The 17,036-nt window shown below is 40.5% G+C and overlaps 1 protein-coding gene across 2 annotated transcripts; it reads left to right on the forward strand.

The window, feature by feature from the left end:
- Positions 1–120: 120 nt before the first annotated feature.
- Positions 121–9,825, forward strand: LOC118269555 (uncharacterized). 2 transcript variants are annotated; one of them, XM_035584699.2, is made up of 9 exons: positions 121–299; positions 506–3,290; positions 3,405–3,592; positions 3,782–3,897; positions 4,074–4,390; positions 4,581–4,887; positions 4,994–5,131; positions 5,983–6,241; positions 6,327–9,825. In XM_035584699.2, exons 2-9 carry the CDS (start codon positions 728–730, stop codon positions 6,831–6,833), a joined length of 4,395 nt encoding a protein of 1,464 aa, XP_035440592.2. In that variant the 5' UTR covers positions 121–299; positions 506–727; the 3' UTR covers positions 6,834–9,825. The 2 variants fall into 2 exon arrangements, with proteins under 2 accessions (XP_035440592.2, XP_035440591.2); XM_035584698.2 differs by having other exon boundaries at positions 123–299; positions 506–3,592.
- The last annotated feature ends 7,211 nt before the right edge of the window (positions 9,826–17,036 follow it).

The following is a 17,036-nucleotide window of genomic DNA, read 5'->3' on the forward strand; positions in this document are numbered from 1 at the left end:
TTTAATTCTCTATGGTTAATATCATGAATAAATTCCGTTTGACGCATACAGTGTTAGCAGTGTTTCGTTTGTATAAGAAAAACGTATAGAAATTCGATTATAGCACATCGCCACGAGCGCATATTGATGTTCGGGTTCGTGTATCGGAATATAAAAGTTTGTGTGTGAACGTGAACAAGACGTCTGCAATATGTCTGACTATTTGGAAATATTTTTAGATTTAGCTTAGTCGTAAATAATTAACGGATCTATTTAGAGTAATCGATGTCATGGACTATACATGACAAAAAATATAATAGGTGAGTACTGTTCGTGTGTTTCGGACAGAAAATCGTTATCCAGTTCATTCTTCATTGTACATAATGCTCGACTTTTTTATGTCTCAATGGCCTTTATCTCGGGGTTTTGTTTTCTTTTGTCCTCTGTTTGCACGTTGAACAAGTTTGTAGAATGTGATGTTGTGGACTTAATGTCGTATATTTATATAGAGTATTTTGTCTGACAGATCGATAAGGAGACGACGTGCAACGAAGATATGTATTGTTGTGGGTCGAGCGAGAGCCTTACGTGTGAATAGTAGATATGCGCGTCACGGACATTGTGCGGCCTGCCTCCGCGGACTAAGTGCGCGTGCTGTGACGACATTGTATTGATACGAACGCAACGTTGCGCTGCGGGCCGTGTCGCCATTGCTTTTGTCACCGTGTGAACAGCCCCCGACAGCAACATGGATCAGCTCGCGGTGCAGTGCCCCGTATGCACGCTGTTCCTTCACAATGGGATCACCTTGGAGTCCCATTTGGATACACATCCCAAAGACCAAGTTATAAAAGCTTTGTGTAGTATAGCATCAAACTCTAAAAGCTCCAATTATGGTAGTAGAACTTCTACACCTGCACATTCTGAACGATCATTCAGAAGCAGGTCACGGACTCCTGCTACAGATGACAGTACCAAGTGGCCTGCATCACGGAGCAATGAACATGATCGTTATTGGCGTAGAACACCAAGCAGAACTTCTAAATCAACACCATTGTCAAGTACGTCTAGGAATGGCACACCTGATATCAGGATGTTGGATATGGGTTTTGAGAACCATGGTTTGCCTGGCAGTAGTGTAGGACAACATGGAAACAATCCATTTCTTTTAAAAGCAGATAAGCTTCAGCAAACATTTCAATCTCCTCCAGTCCCAGACTTTGACCAGCAGTTTGTTTACTATCCGGACCAACAAGAAGACAGAGAGATCAAGTTTTCTCGAAGTGCTGAATATAGTGCAATGGACAGTAGCAACAATATGTTTCCTTACAATGTGCCAACTATGGCTGCTCCCAATATGAAATTGTTACCAACATCAAGTAGGAAAGCAGGTGACCTTGTCAAAGTTCTACCTAAACCTAATAACATTTTACTTAAGACCAACATGGGTGGTGTGCAATATATAGGCCCAGGGGTCAAACCCATGGTAATGGTGCCATCCGCACCTACTTTTGTACAGAAGAATGTGCAAAACAATATGATCATGACAGGAGGTATATCAAACCCACAGATGCAGATTGATACCAAAACAGTTCCACCTCCACTAGGTAGCAACCCTCTCAACCAAATGTCTTGTACTAGTGCATTCACTCCGGGGACTACTGTTGTTACCCAAAACTCACAAATTATCTACAGAGAAATGGTGCACAATATAGATGGAAAGCCATTCATAACCACAATGCCTACATTACTTGGAAACGAGAATGTGAATAACTTGTCTCAGGCTAGCTCTATGTATCAGAATGTGATGGTTGTTGATCAGTTCGGAAATACTTCATGTATGTACACAACACCTCAACAAATGATGAGCAAAGCATGTCCCACATCTATGTATAATGATACCGGAGCTATGATGCCCAGCATATCAATGGACAAGTCTGTTCAGAGTATGAATGATCCAAAAACACTTATTATTGAGGTAGGCCCACTGGTTGCCCCTGCTACTGACAATATTTGTGAAGATCCTAGTTCTTCTATGTCCCAGCCAGTTGCGAACAGTCCTGCCGACAGCACTGACAGATCTTCAGACAATGTTGATGCCAAGTTAGAAATGTCAGGTGGTACTAAGGGCTTAAAGATTCTGAGTAACATCAAGGTTGAAGTTCCTGTGCAACATCACAAGAATATGGTAAACACCGTCATGGATCTTACTGGCCCTAGTGAGTCAGACTACCCTGTGGAACGAGTAGATAGTCCTGAAAAGATCCTCCCAGATTTAGAGGATAACAACCAAATGTCTTCTGATGACACCCAGCCTTCAATGTCTAGTGGAGACAGCATGGCATCCCATACATTTTCTGTGATAAAAAATGTTGGTAATCCAAGTAAAAGTTCTGTAGATAATAAGTTGGATACAGACTTTTCAGATAGCTGTCCTGTGCCAGATTTAATATGCAATGAGAAACCTTCCATATCACCATGTAGTGAGTTGTCAGAGAATGGTGACAATTCTACTGATAGAACCTCAATATCTCCTAAGCCGGTGACTAATCAAATTAGCCGTAGTAATCTAGCTCTTCCAGAAAAGAAGACCCAACTTCCCCAGAAGCCTTACAGGCACAACACACTAAGACTGAACAATATCTTTGTTAAGAAGCACAAGAAAGTTTTGCAAATTAAGAATGCCAAGTCCTTAACTGTGAGTCTTTCAAAGAAAATTGAGCAAAGAGACTCTATGGCTTCATCATCATCAGCTTGCAGAACTCCTGAAAAGTTTACTATGAATAAAATGCACCAAACTGATAAGACAGACTGCAAAGAAAAGAGTAATCTCTTGCAAACAATATCTGTTGAAGAAATTAAGGAGGGTGATGAGAACAATGACTTTGATGCTGATACAGAGGAACAATCTATGGATATAGAACAAGTGGAAGCTGGCAGTCTGAATCAGTCTGAATTTGGTGGCAACATGGACCTCATACAGGTGAAAGAGGAAATAAACTCAAGCAATGAAGGAGCATTTAGTAATGAGACCATGACTCCATCTGACCGTATGCTAAATTCAATAGACTCATTGCGACCTATTAATGTTATTAACTACGGCAATATGTCCAACGAGGGTTTCAACGAGGAAGCTAATGACCGAGAATTGTTAAATCTGGAAGGAACATCAAAAACCAAGCAATTTGTCAATATGATGAACGAAAATTATTTTGGGGACAACATATACGCGGATTACTTTACTCCAGATCGCGTCGAAGCGTTTGATGCGGAACGTGAGGCGGCGTCGTTTAAGGATGGCGGTAAAGATGGTATGTACCTGTGGGGCGAGCCGTCGCAGAAAGACGACGAGTTTGTGCTGCCCAACTTTATACACGAGAGTTACAAGATAGCAGAGAGTAACGGGATAGATTATTCCGAGCTAGGTGCTAGAGACGTGCAGGCGGACGTCGAGGTGGACGGCTGCGAGCCCGACAGCAAGGCCGACGTGCTCAGCGAGAGCCGCAGCGACAGCGACGCGCCGCTCAACATCTGCGCCGACGAGCGCATGCCGCCGCGCGGCGAGCTCAGCGGCCAGGAGAGCAACGGGGACATGGAGTCGCCCTGGAGCGGGGTAAGGCATCGTCTACTTCACTTAAATATTCAACTCATCATAAACTTCAATTCACTCCGTGTTTTGTACAGTCAACAGTCAGTTTTATATTATCTAGTCTTTTGTATTTAGTAGCACTAAATATTTTAGTAAAGCACTATTTGTTGAGAGTAGAGTTACGTTTTTTTAGTTGTGGCTTGGTATTTCCAGATGTATTCCGAGGTGACGCCCTCGGAGCCGTATGACCTGATCGCCAGAGAGAGTTGGGCGTCTGCCTCCGACGGTTCAGACGTGGACGCTAATGACAAGGAGCCTATGTTAGTCATGTAAGTCACACCTTTGTAATTTATACCAAAATGATTCAAGAGAATGTTTCAATCTTCTTGAATGTCATATTTGTTAAAAGTTTAATTTTATACTGAATCGAAGATGTTAATGACATTTTTATTTTTTTCTATTAGTGGAGGCATTGTGTTGTGATTGCGTTGTTTAATGTTTACAGTGACGAGGACGTGCCGATAGCAACGCCGTCGCCGGCGGTGGTGAACGCAAACAGGGCCGCTGCAGGGGGAGCAGGGCGGGCGGGGCGCGGCGGGCGGGGCGCTGGGGGCGCTGGCGGCGCCGGGCGGGCGCGGGCGGGCGCCAGCGGGGCTCGCGCGCGGCGCCACACGTGCGGCACGTGCGGCGCCAGCGTGGCCACGCTGAAGGAGCTGCGCGCGCACAAGGCGCTGCTGCACGCCGCGCCGCACGCGCCCGCCTCCTACAGCCGCCTCGTCACCGCGCGGGCCATCATGAAGGAGGAGAAACCGGACGACACCAGTAAGCTCCCTCTATATTCTACAATCCTGGTGTGCCAGACAAAATCACTGCGAATGTTTTGCTCATTGCATTCGTCTCTGCACGAGTTTTTTTACCTCCATGTTGTCACGCCATCGACGACTTCTCATTTTTCCTGAAGTTATTATTACTCATCATTCATCATATTATATTATTACTCATCACATTTCAGATAACCTCCTAACGCCGATTGACTCTAAAGATTCGATATCGTCCTCGATACTGCAAGTGTATGAGAATATTCAAGTGGAAGAAGCCAAGCCTAAGATAGAAGTAGACCGTCTGATCAAACAAGAAGTTAAGAGAAAACGGAAAGACTACGTGTGTCCCACGTGTAAAGTGGACCAAGTTACAGAGACATTATTTCACGAACATCTCAAGATACATCCGCTCGAGTGCCTCACGTGTGGGAAATGTTTCTTCAGGCGAGCAAACCTCGCGCTGCATATAAAGACACATTTAGGAATTAAGAATTATAAGTAAGTGTGGTTGGTGCCCTTTTTGTATTTTTCTAACAATTTTGTATCATTGATATAATAATATCAAATTCGGCATAAGTAAGTGAGTGTTTGGCCCGTGTTCCAGATGCGAGGTGTGCGAGAAGCGGTTCCTGACGCGGCAGAAGCTGATGGAGCACCACAACGTGCACACGGGCCGCGCGCCCGTCAAGTGCACGCTCTGCGACGACACCTTCCGCCGGTACTCCAACATGGTGCAGCACAGGTACACACACGGCACTTGGACCTTTCTGAACATAATTATGTTGAAATAAGAGCCATCTTTTGCAATGCACTCTAATTTGTTAACAATACACACGAAAATAAAGGGGTTTTTGAGTAAAATTAAGTACAGTGATTCGTAACTTTAAGAAAGCACGTGCTTCCAAAGCTTATAACGCTGAGAATGTTACATTATGAGGCACGCCATAGTGACGTCTCGTCGCCAGCGACAGTCTTGGCTACTTCTGGCCAAGGTCGCCAAGTGGCCAGTGGTCGTCAGGATGCGGGAGTAACCAGTAACTATTCTGCATAGGAAGCTATTTATCTCAGATGAATTAGGCACAAATTCATAAGTATAGATAAAATAGAATTAAAACACAAACTCCTTATAAAAATCTAGTTCACTGACAAATAAGATGTCAAATGTCAAGTTGCGAAATCAATGTTGTCATAATAATATTTTGTTTACATGTGTTTTAAGATTTGTTTTTATTTATATTTAAGTTTAAAATGGTGTTGATATTGATATTTAATTTACTTTAGAGGAGCATTTACATTTATTTACATTATATATTTTGTTAATTATTTACAATGTGGTGAGTTTATTTTCGTAATAGGTCACAGTAGATCATTAACATTGAAATATACACAAACACCTTGTCGAAGTGTATTATGTTGTTCGGTGGGCTACGGGAAAAGCCATTGTTCAGTAGTGAATATCTTGTAGGTGATGATGTATAAATATCATTGACTAAGTAAAATGTCATATCCAAATGGCTTGCCAAGCGTGGAGGTTGTCGCCAATACCTCGTAGGGCCCGTTGATGACTATGTTGTTAACGCCCCGTGGTTGCAGGGACCGGCACCACCTGCACAAGCGCAGCAAGGTGCGCGACTTCGTGTGCCAGTGCGGGCTGGTGCTGCACTCGCGCGCCAAGCTGCGCTGGCACCAGGAGACGCACGCAGACCGCCCGCGGGCCTGCGACTACTGCAGCGACAAGTTCGTGCACGCCGCCTCGCTCACACGCCACATCCGCCGCGCGCACAACCAGTACTTCCTCGCCGACCGCCTGCAGGGCAACAACGAGAACGTGCAGTGCCCCGTCTGCAAACAGGTACATAACTCTCGCTTCATATTCGTCGTATATCCATCGGTGTCTCTGCATGCTAATGAAATACCTGTATTTGCGTACATTGCAGGTGTACCTGAGATCCAACCTGCGGACGCACCTGCAGACCCACAGCGGCCAGCGGCCCTTCGTGTGTATCATCTGCAACAAGTCCTTCACCACCAAGTGGAACCTCAAGCTGCACCGCTGGACGCACATGTCCCGGTCTTCCAAGCCGTTCAAGTGCAATCTGTGCAAGGGCGCCTTCATCCGGCAGTCGGAGTACATCTCGCACATGAACGCGCACAAGTCGGTCCGGCCGTACACGTGCAACTACTGCGGCTGCCAGTTCATCCGCAAGTACAACTGCCAGCGCCACGTGCGCGAGCACGAGTCGGCCAAGAAGTACGTGTGCAAGGTGGCGGAGTGCGGCAAGTCGTTCCACCGCTCCTACTACCTGGCCGAGCACATGAAGGTGCACAGCGGCGCGCGCCCCTTCGCCTGCGCCGTCTGCGGCAAGACGTCCAGCAACAAGTCCAACCACAACAAGCACGTCAAGATCCACCACGCGCGCGAGCCCGTGGCCACGGAGGCCTAGCCGCGCGAGCCTTCTCATCGCGATCCACGGCGTCGAGGCTCTCGGCGGGCTGCTTGTAAATATCTAGTTCAATTTGAATTTATTGTAATTGTTGTAAATACAGGACCAAGCGTGTACATTTCGGGGAGGACTGGTGTGGCGGAGAGTGTCGAGGTGAGAGTGTGGCGCACCAGACGTTGTAGACTTTCCTTCAGCGGGACGTCGCGACATGTTAGTCTAGACGCGAGCAGGACTCCTAGCGGACCCACGAAATGTTTAGAGTGCGTGATCGTACGCCGAGTTTGTTTTTGTGCCTTATAGACTGAGCAGTCGGACTCATATTGATCGCTCCGCTGCTCGGCGGTATATCGGAACTGTACCACGGACACAGTACTGCGACTTGTGTTACTGACGTAGCTTTCTCCCCGCGCAGGCGGGGCTCTGGTTGTGACATACATTTAGTGCGCGTGTATAACGTGTGGTGCGTCAACTATGTAATTAAATAGTCAAATTAATAAAGGGCATTTCGGTATAGGTACCCCGCTACTCTTATATTTTTTTCTACTTATATTAAATTTATTTCACTATGCTTCCATTCTATATGCTTGTTGCTGCGGTCGTAGCTCGCTGCATCTGATCTAGGCGTCGTTATTTTTTTATAACAATGAAAAGTAGATTTAAAATAATATTTGTAACATATTTTAACCAATGACTTGAAATTAAATCTAGTTGTATGGAGTGATACACATAAGTATTTAACAACGACTGAATTACTTTAAATACCCGTTAGAGGTAGAGCTCAAAAGCAGGTAATTATTATTAATAATTTATTTAAAAATAACAAAGATGTACGCCTGGCCGGTGCAGCGCAGCCACGGCCGTCAGTCGCGAGCTGTAACGAGTAACTTTATGAAGATTTAGTCAAATGGACATACCCTAAGGGTGATACTAATAACTCATTGTAAAAGTATTTTAAACATTTACGTTATTTAGATTAATTTATGTAAATATCAATTTAATTACATTTAATTTATTATTATTACTTTTTGTATTGTTACTACGTATTATTCCGTTTTTTACATAAGGTGTGAGGTGATTACAATGTGTGTTCTGTTGTTTGTGACAGGGATCGTGGCCATTGTACTCTCGAGTCGCAGTGTGAGCGAGATATTACATCAAATGTACGCGCTCTCTCTCGCACTGCAACTGTGAATATAGATACAATACTGTTTGCTTGTTTTCAATTAGAAGTTGTTACAAGATGACGAAAATAACTTAGAGACAATTATTTTGTATGAGTATAAACTTGCGACAACTTTCAGTTGAGAACAGACTGGATACGGGAAGCACATGTTACCAAAATTAAAGCGTTCGAGACGCGTTTATGACATTTTTATTGGAGGGATTTATTAATAATGAATATTTCGTTTCACAAATATTTGTATGTTTACATCGGTATCTGCCTAAACATTAGACAAGTAGTGCAATTCAGCATTTGTTGGTAACTTATTGTTATTTATCATCGACAGTGTAAACTATTATAGTAAGCGCAGTCGCGTGTAATCAGTGTCGCAGAGATATAAGCAATAATGTGATTTATATCAATAAATAATTTATTTTTATCAAAGGAGTTCCTCTTTGCTGATATTGATTACACGGGATTGTTGCGCAGTGACTTAGGAGTGTCAAACTAAAGAGGCCGGGACCTCTGAGAGTCCGTGCTATATAACAATTTGTTCACAAATGTACTTTAGGTATATTTTTCTATAATTTGATATATATTCTGTCATGAATCACACCAGCTGTGTTCATATTGCTCGGGGCGGCACGAAGCGAGGCTCGACGACTAACAATTTTCTACTTTATCACTATAGGAAAAGGTTGAAAATCTTTTAATGATACTTGACAGGATGAGGAAGCATGAGCTGGCATCTGTACTTAGAAATTCTAGTTCTCAAATGAACTTAGAAATGTTATTTATTGTACAAATCTTTATAAAAATGTTATTCACATGTTGTACCTGGTTTACGTACGTGAGCAATACTTAAAGAACCAGGGTATGCAGTCCTGACAAAATACGGTCGCAAATTTGTGAATTTCGCTAATAGATTTTGAGGCCTATACTTGTGTAATTAGGTTGAAAATGTATTAATGAAATGTCTGACTGAGCAATCCGTACTATATCTAAAATGTGATCTTTTAAAACATCGTCGAGTCTCGCGAAGCTCAGAGTAACGTTATAACGATATATATTTTACACATGAAACAATGATCTCGTATTTTTTAAACACAATGTAAAACAAATTGTTTTTTTGTTTGTTTATGTTGTATCGTTACGTAGCGCGGGCCTGTTGGCTCTTCACTGAGGAATGAATTGGAATACGTTAAGGATTTTTTTATATTTTATTTGATATTTGATACTCAAGTTTCATTACAAGTGATGGATAATCTGTACGTGTATTTAACTGCCTACATATCTGTTTCAAGCAAGAGTAATGTACAGATCTAGTGGAGTCTGCGGCCTGCGCTACTGCTAAACACAAAGTATGCGATTCTCTTGTCTTTTTACTACTTTATGGAGCTGTGTGTTCTACAAATACTTGGATTACGAACCAATTTTTAATAAGTGACTTTGTACAAATTAGTTGTTTTATGTTTTTTTGGACTTGCAAGGAGTTGCAACTATTGATAACAAGAATTTTGCTAAATTGCAGTTTATTTTACTATGTGTAAGGTTGAATTTAGCAAGATAAAACCGTCCGCTTAGAGTGGAAGAGAGTCGCATACTCTGTGCACAGTTTGGACGACGTAATAGCTGTAATCTTGCTCGTAACTCAGTTATTAGAAGAAATTGGTTATTTATTTTATGTTCATAAGGTCTTAGTTTACTTGTACATAATGTTAGGTAATTTTATAATTGATCGCAAAATGTGGGTGGTACACCAAATTCAGTTCGGCGGGGTCACTGAACTGAACAGTTTGTGTCTGCAATAAATTATTATTAAGAATTTCATTTTGTGCCTTTTATTTCATTTTGAGCGAGTGTTTATACGTGCTGCCATCTGGCGGGAGTGTATCGCAACTCCAACAGTGGCAAATATTATGATTGTTGTGTAAGTGATGCATAACAAATACAACAATTTGTTTGACAAGAGCGATAACCAGGAAGTTTACTAACGTTACTTGATTTATTGTCTCGTAATCTCTGGACTTGTTTCCCCTTTCCTATTGCGTAGTTGCTGACGATATCGGATTCCGAACAATAGATGCACGCACGGACGCCGCGCATGTCGAAGCCGAGTCCGACCCTGTAGTCCTTACTACCTACATACACTCGCATGCACCAACTTCTGCGAATTCAATTGATGGATTTCCACATCGTTATCATTATGTCTCCAGAGGTCGTCGCAGATATAACATCGGATCACTGCTTCTGATATATAAACATAAATATTATACGTATAGTTATTTTCCATTAACAGTTTTATTTTTAGCTCGTCATGCGACAATAGGCTTACGTCAATATGCTTTAGATATTGGCGTGGGCCGACTGTGAGCGGGTGAGACGACGCTGGTAACCGCTCTACTCTTGGTGGAGTCCCACACCAGTATAATGCATATGTGATAGGATATACCGGTGCTGAGCCTAATCTATAGCAGTGAAGGTGGCTCAATGTTTAGGTGCTACATCCTATTGTTACCTTTCTTTATTGTTGACGGGGAAACCTTCAAGAGGCCCCTAGCTTTTTGGGGAAAAAACTAGGGACCATCTGCACCTAAAGGAGGCAACAGGTCCTTTTAAAAGACCTACTCCGGAGCATCTATTTGTTACCTACTTTAAATACTTAACGTACACGCCGATTATTATTTAAAACAGGTGTCTTTAGGTGTGCTTATAACTGCCCAAAGAACACGCAGGTGCTTGAAGAAGCCTAGAGCCTCAGACGTCCGAACCCGCCCCGCTCTGTTAGGCGCCCAAGTTGTACCTTTGTCCACATACAGTTAGCGGTAAGCCTTAATGTATCTACCATTCTTTATTACCTAAGTATAGTAAGGTTAAGGACTGAATTAAAACTTAATAGTAGATGGTCTCCTACCATGAGATTTTAGTAAGTACAGATTTTCTGAAATCTTCAAGAAAAACAAGAGCTAGTTCCATACACTACGCGTAAACGCACCCAAATCATAATTCCTAACGGCCACGTGTGCGTGTCCGCGCACACAGGAGCCACGACCTTACCTTACATTAACGCAATGAAACAATCCAATATTATAAGAATGACAATTTATTGCCGCAATAAATAAAATCATATCTACCATCGTATCGGGTAACTGACCTCTGAAACGGTTCTGAATCAGAACAAATGCTTTAAAAGTAACGTCAATAGTGTCAGATAACCTCTACAAACGAGTTTTGTTTCAATTATCTTATTATAGACATACTTATGATGAGTGACTTATGTTAATTCATTACTTTGATAATGATTAGCACGCACCACGATGCCGGATTTTTTTACATTTATTACGCTTTATTTTATTTAACGAGAGGCAATTTATCGTAAATTACATTGAGTAATTTGGGCTTATCTACTTACTTATTAATTGGTAAAAACTGATTGCAATGATATTGCAGAAATATTTTGTATTAAGTTTTCCTTCTTAGACTCGGTATCATAGTGTACAATCAGTTAAAGTATGACTTAAGTAATTAGGTGATTAGAATCTAAAATAACTTCATATTTTTTCCATCCAGTGGTATAATCTCTGAAGTCAGAACTACCTATAATACATACCTACATAGTTTACACCGTAAAACTGTAGCCCTCGCTACGCGCCTACTCTAGCTCCAGCTACGGCGTAGACCTGTCTACGAGATGCGAATTCGTTTAGAATTTATTTGCTTTTTACTCGTAGCAACGCTTCGTAGAAAATACCTATCTATATAAAGAAGGATCTACATGCTACAGTGTTACATAAGTAAAAATAAGTTGCGTTTTAGACTTAAGATTAAGATTAAGTATCTACCACATCTTTAAGATAACATTGAATTTATCAAAGGACGCTACGGAGAGGCTGCTTACATAACATTAATGTACGTATTGTATTGGTATACGAAGCCTATTACCTAATCACAAACTACGTAGTACGTACGTTAGAGAGTAACGCACTCGTACCTACGTAATTGTCAGCACAACAATATCTAGTGATAAAACCCAACAACATTACTTTCAACGTAAATCGTTGTGTTGTAAGAAAATTCCAAAACTGCCTTATCTGACGGCAACGCGGCAAGTACGCACTGTGCTATCTGATGCCACAGTCGAGGGAAATTATACAGAAGCCCCGCCGTTTAAGCAATGCCATGAGTCCGTCCGTGGTAATCTTGAAATGTCAGGATAGTTTAAGAAAAAAACATTTGCTACTTTAAAGATTCCTAGAAAGAAACTTGCTTACCTTATTGGAAATTCTGTGTAGACGTGACGTGATGTTATTTATTTAGTTCAGATCTCCAGGTTTTCAGTTATCTTTTGTATGTGGGCGAAGATTAGTTGGTTCCGTACGAGGCGACTTTGGTGATTATCACATTTACATACCTATTCAGAACATACGGTCTCTAAATTCAATATTTTGTAACAAGTTGTCCTACTAGAGCTGCCCTGCATTATCAGCGGCTTACGTCAAGCAATTGTCATAGCTGTGGTGTTTATAAAAAGCGTTGCATGGGTCAGTGAGACACGCCCTAACACGTGCCTGTGTTTACATGACGCCGCATGCCGTGTTATTGTTGCTGATACCGATACTGTGCTTGATAACTGATCGGCAACTACTCTGATTAGGAATTAGTTGAGCGATGCTTTCTAGGAGTCACTGGGACAGTGCGCATGTAGCGTGCGTTTATGTTTTATGTTTAACACGAGTTTTCTGGGATTTCCCGACTCAGCAAGAGCTGGGTGGACAGTTTAGTCTGTATTTAAGCAAAAGATTTTTTTAATCAGTAGAAGTAGATGTTTTAACGGTCTATGTCAAATAATTTCTGCATAAGCATATGCATCAGTATGTATAATAATCTGTATACGTTATTCCAAGTAAGGCAAAAGTAACCACAAGCAAATGGTACAACGGGATTACGAGCTATTAGTCTAAAGCCCAAACGTGATATTACAACTTAATGCCGAAGACGAACGACGACGTTTTTCATGAAAATACTTACATACTTTACTCATTAAAGAACAGCAATAGTTAGATAGGTTTTTTTGCGAGGGGGAAAATCATCCAATATCTTCTCCCGCCCTTGCCAAGGCGAGAGGCAGTATCAGACTCTTACTGACTAAAAACCACCCCGTTGTTACTCCTGCTTTTCGAACTGGAGCTCCGGTAGCCCGCTAGGCAGCCCGGAGCTCCGGGATAGTTAGATAGGTGTACTAAAGTTATTACAAATCCTTAGGCGATGTTTCGATTTTGTAGGCGATGAATGTTTATTTCTCTGTTACACCATTCAGATGGAGTATGAAATTGTGATGAGCATTATTTTCGTTACAATGAAGAACCACAGGTAGAACTAAAAATAAGTAACTAACGCCCGAATACTGAAACGCTACTCAATTTTAAGTTCTACTTAAATATCGTGCTATCTCTGTCATTTTTTAAAGAGTTGATAGGGACAGAAATAGTCTTAAGAGCGTCTTAAAATTGAGTAGGTATTCTTCATAAAACTGTACAATGTCCTTCTCAATTCAACAATTGTCTTCTTCACACAATTGAACCACGAGGTTACATAAACATGTTTTCAGCTGTTTTCTTGGAAAAGGAAAGTTATTATATCGCTGTCATGTTGCGTAGGTAGTGTCGCGCTGCATGGCGCTACACGTGGCGATGTGCACCATTTGCAGAAGGGTCGACTGTCATTGTCTCATTGTTATTCCAAGCATCGCACGATGTACACGATAGCTTATCTCAGCCATTATTCATTTGTGACACAGCCTTTGATAAATCAGCCTTTCGACCAACGATACGACTCCGAACTGAAGTGACCCGACCAGGAAGGTTCTAGATTGGATTTGCTCGCGTCATAATCGTATTAAATGATGTTATCGAAGTTTGAAGACGTTGTCCTATTTTAGAATTTGTCTTCTTGTTACTAGGGTCTCTTTTGTTGTGCTGCGGATTGAAGATATACATACTTATTCGCATGTATGAACTGTGCAACGGAGAAACGACTTTCTTTTTTTTTATACAGTATACTGTATAACATTTTTATCTCTCTCTGTAATTACTGTACCTATAGAGTGAAACGTAATGTAGGGCACCCTCTAACTAGGTAGAGTGACGATATCCGCAAGATAACTGGCTGCGGTTGGATGAGAAGAGCTAAAGATCGAGCTCAGTGGTGAGCTATTGGAGAGGCCTATGTCCAGCAACAGAAGGACACGGGCTGATGATGGTGATTGAGTGAAGTCAAAGTCAAAAGTCAAAGTCAAAATCATTTATTTCAAATAGACCAGGAAGGCACTTTTGAACGTCAAAGCAAATATAATAATATTAATAACGTCTGTCTGTCGGTCAGTCCTCTAGTGAAGCTATTTGCTCGTTCCAAAGTGTAGATTCCTATGGAGAAGAACGAGCAAGAAACTCCATAGGTTACTCTTTTTCAATCAGATTTACAATACAATTCTTGGTTACATTGTTTCGATTACTTCAGCTATGTGAGAACAATGTAAAACTTATATACAGTCAAAGTGACAGAAAAAGAAAATAACCTAGAGGACAATAAAAATTAATGCAGTCCGGAGCTGACCAGTCCCAGTTGACAGCGCCCGTTCACGAACATGACACGTACACCAGCACCGCCCAACTCAACCATGTTGCAGGGAATCGAGCGATCCAATGTCCGTGCCACCGCCAATGAGACCTTTGAGTGAGCATGACAACTCCAAGCTGACATAAATGCATTCTACTAGTCTAATTTGATTTCAGTTAATTACAGGGCTCTCACATTTACAATAATTGTATAAAGTACAGAATACATCGAAATAACATGGTTATATTACTACGTTTTATTAGTTATCCTGTGGAGCCGGACCAGCTTGCCTCCAAGCATTTTTATCTTCTATATAATCATTTAGTTTGTAGTATGCTTGTCTACATAACGTTTTTTTAATACATAGTTTAAATTTTGATTCATTCAGATTCTGTATTTCCATTGGAACTCTATTATAACATTTAACACAGAATCCCATAAATGACTTACTTATTTTTGACAATCTAAAAAATGGTTGACTTAATCTATCCTTATGTCTAGTTTGATAGTTGTGTCTGTCAGATACTTTCGCAAACATAATTTTGAATATAGATTAAAACGTATGGTATATGGTAAACGAGCAGACGGAACACTGATGATAAGCAATCGCCGCCGCCCGTGAACACCTTAAACAGAGGCGTTACAAGTGCGTTGCCGGCCTCTTGGGGGTTAGGAATTTAAGAGTTGTTGGGGAATCAGAGATGGGAAAGATTGGGAAGGGGATAATTGGGCCTCCAGCTTACTTTTAAAGAAGTACTGAACCCACATGAGCCTAGCCATTAGCAAGAGATGGAAACTATAGAGAGATATTTCCATCATATTCATGCATCTGGTTGTGGTGCATGCTAGTTGAGAGTCCTCCGTACTTCAGAATGGTTCTGAATTTTAGTGATAAAAATGTCAGTTATAAATAAAACTACTACAAAATAGCTACTAATATGTAGGTATACCGTTACACGCGAATTATGTGTGTATATCGTATAAATTACTCCATTTTAATATCTTACTCGTAGTTAATTTTAGCGTTCATTCACAACTTGGATTACGTCGATGCCTACTCGGAGTGTGGCAGTAAAGTTCAATGTTTTAAATATCAAAATAAACAAACTATTGCATGTAGAGATAAGTGCCACCAAGTAAGTTAATATAACAGAAAAAAATAACAAATAAAATGAAAGAATTATTACATTGACAAATAGTTTTTAAAATCGTTCTTGTTGCGTCAATATCAACGAATGGTGGTCAATGGTTTTACGTCTGCCGCACTCAGAGCCAATTAATTATTACCTTAAATATTCCTTAGTAACGATTTTGTTTCGGAAACAATTGCTAAGGTCTGGGTAATCATTAAATGACTCTGAGTAAGGCGCGGCGGTTAGCTACATATTTTTAAGAACAGTCCAGTAAGGTTAAGTAGATGATCCAGAATGTCAGTAGTAGGCACAATGACTTAAGTTTGACCTTCTAAAATAATGTTCAAACCACCCCGTTCCCTCCTGCTTATATTCAATAACTTTTAGTCAGATGATTCGAAGAAATATCTATTCTGAAGAGATATCAGTAGTACGCACAAAGATTTAAGTTCGATCTTTATATGAATTAAAATATCTTGGTTCAGTTTTTCAATTCAAATTGTGGAGAACCGATCCAGCATTGAATAGTGCCCTGAGTTTCACGTAGACAATCTTGTTTACAAAATTAAATTTTAGACTAACCTTGGGTGCTGATGTTACATAATTTATTACGTTAAACACAGATACCTATTATATAAAGAAAGTATATACTGCAGTACTATCACAGTAGAACACGCATTTCAAGTATATACATATTCCAAGTACATTTATCGAAGTAACTGCGTAATGCTATGTAGGTAATTGCTGAAAAAACTTAAATGTTTTCATAACATTTAATTTTATTAGTAAATGGACTTCAATCGGTGTGCCCGTTGAGGGTCATTGACCCATAACATTATTCTGTTTGGACCTCCCACCAAAATATATACGCAACGTCTTTTTATTCCCAGAATGGGTAGGCAGAAGCGCTTTATGTTAGATGTGTCTAATATTAGTTTTAGCCAACATATTTTTATTTATTTGCTCCATTATGTACGTGAGTAAATCGTGACTCACAATACTTATTATAAAAATATTTTTATCTAATGTATACCTGTATGGAAAAACACATACGGAAAAAATAATGTATTATAAAAAGAAAAATATAAAATATTGATTGAGGATACGTAAATATTTTTGTGGTTATCGTAATTATATACCTACAAAAATTATTTGCCTACATATTTATTTAGTTATTTTAATGGAATATTTTATGTTTATTAATATTTTCCGTGGGGAATCCCTTATCATTAATACTTATTTGTTTTAAAATAAAGTGAGTATTCTTCCACAAAAATAAATCGCTAAAATTCT

This window comes from Spodoptera frugiperda, chromosome 30 (assembly GCF_023101765.2).
Source record: "Spodoptera frugiperda isolate SF20-4 chromosome 30, AGI-APGP_CSIRO_Sfru_2.0, whole genome shotgun sequence".
NCBI classification, from domain to species: Eukaryota; Metazoa; Arthropoda; class Insecta; order Lepidoptera; family Noctuidae; genus Spodoptera; species Spodoptera frugiperda.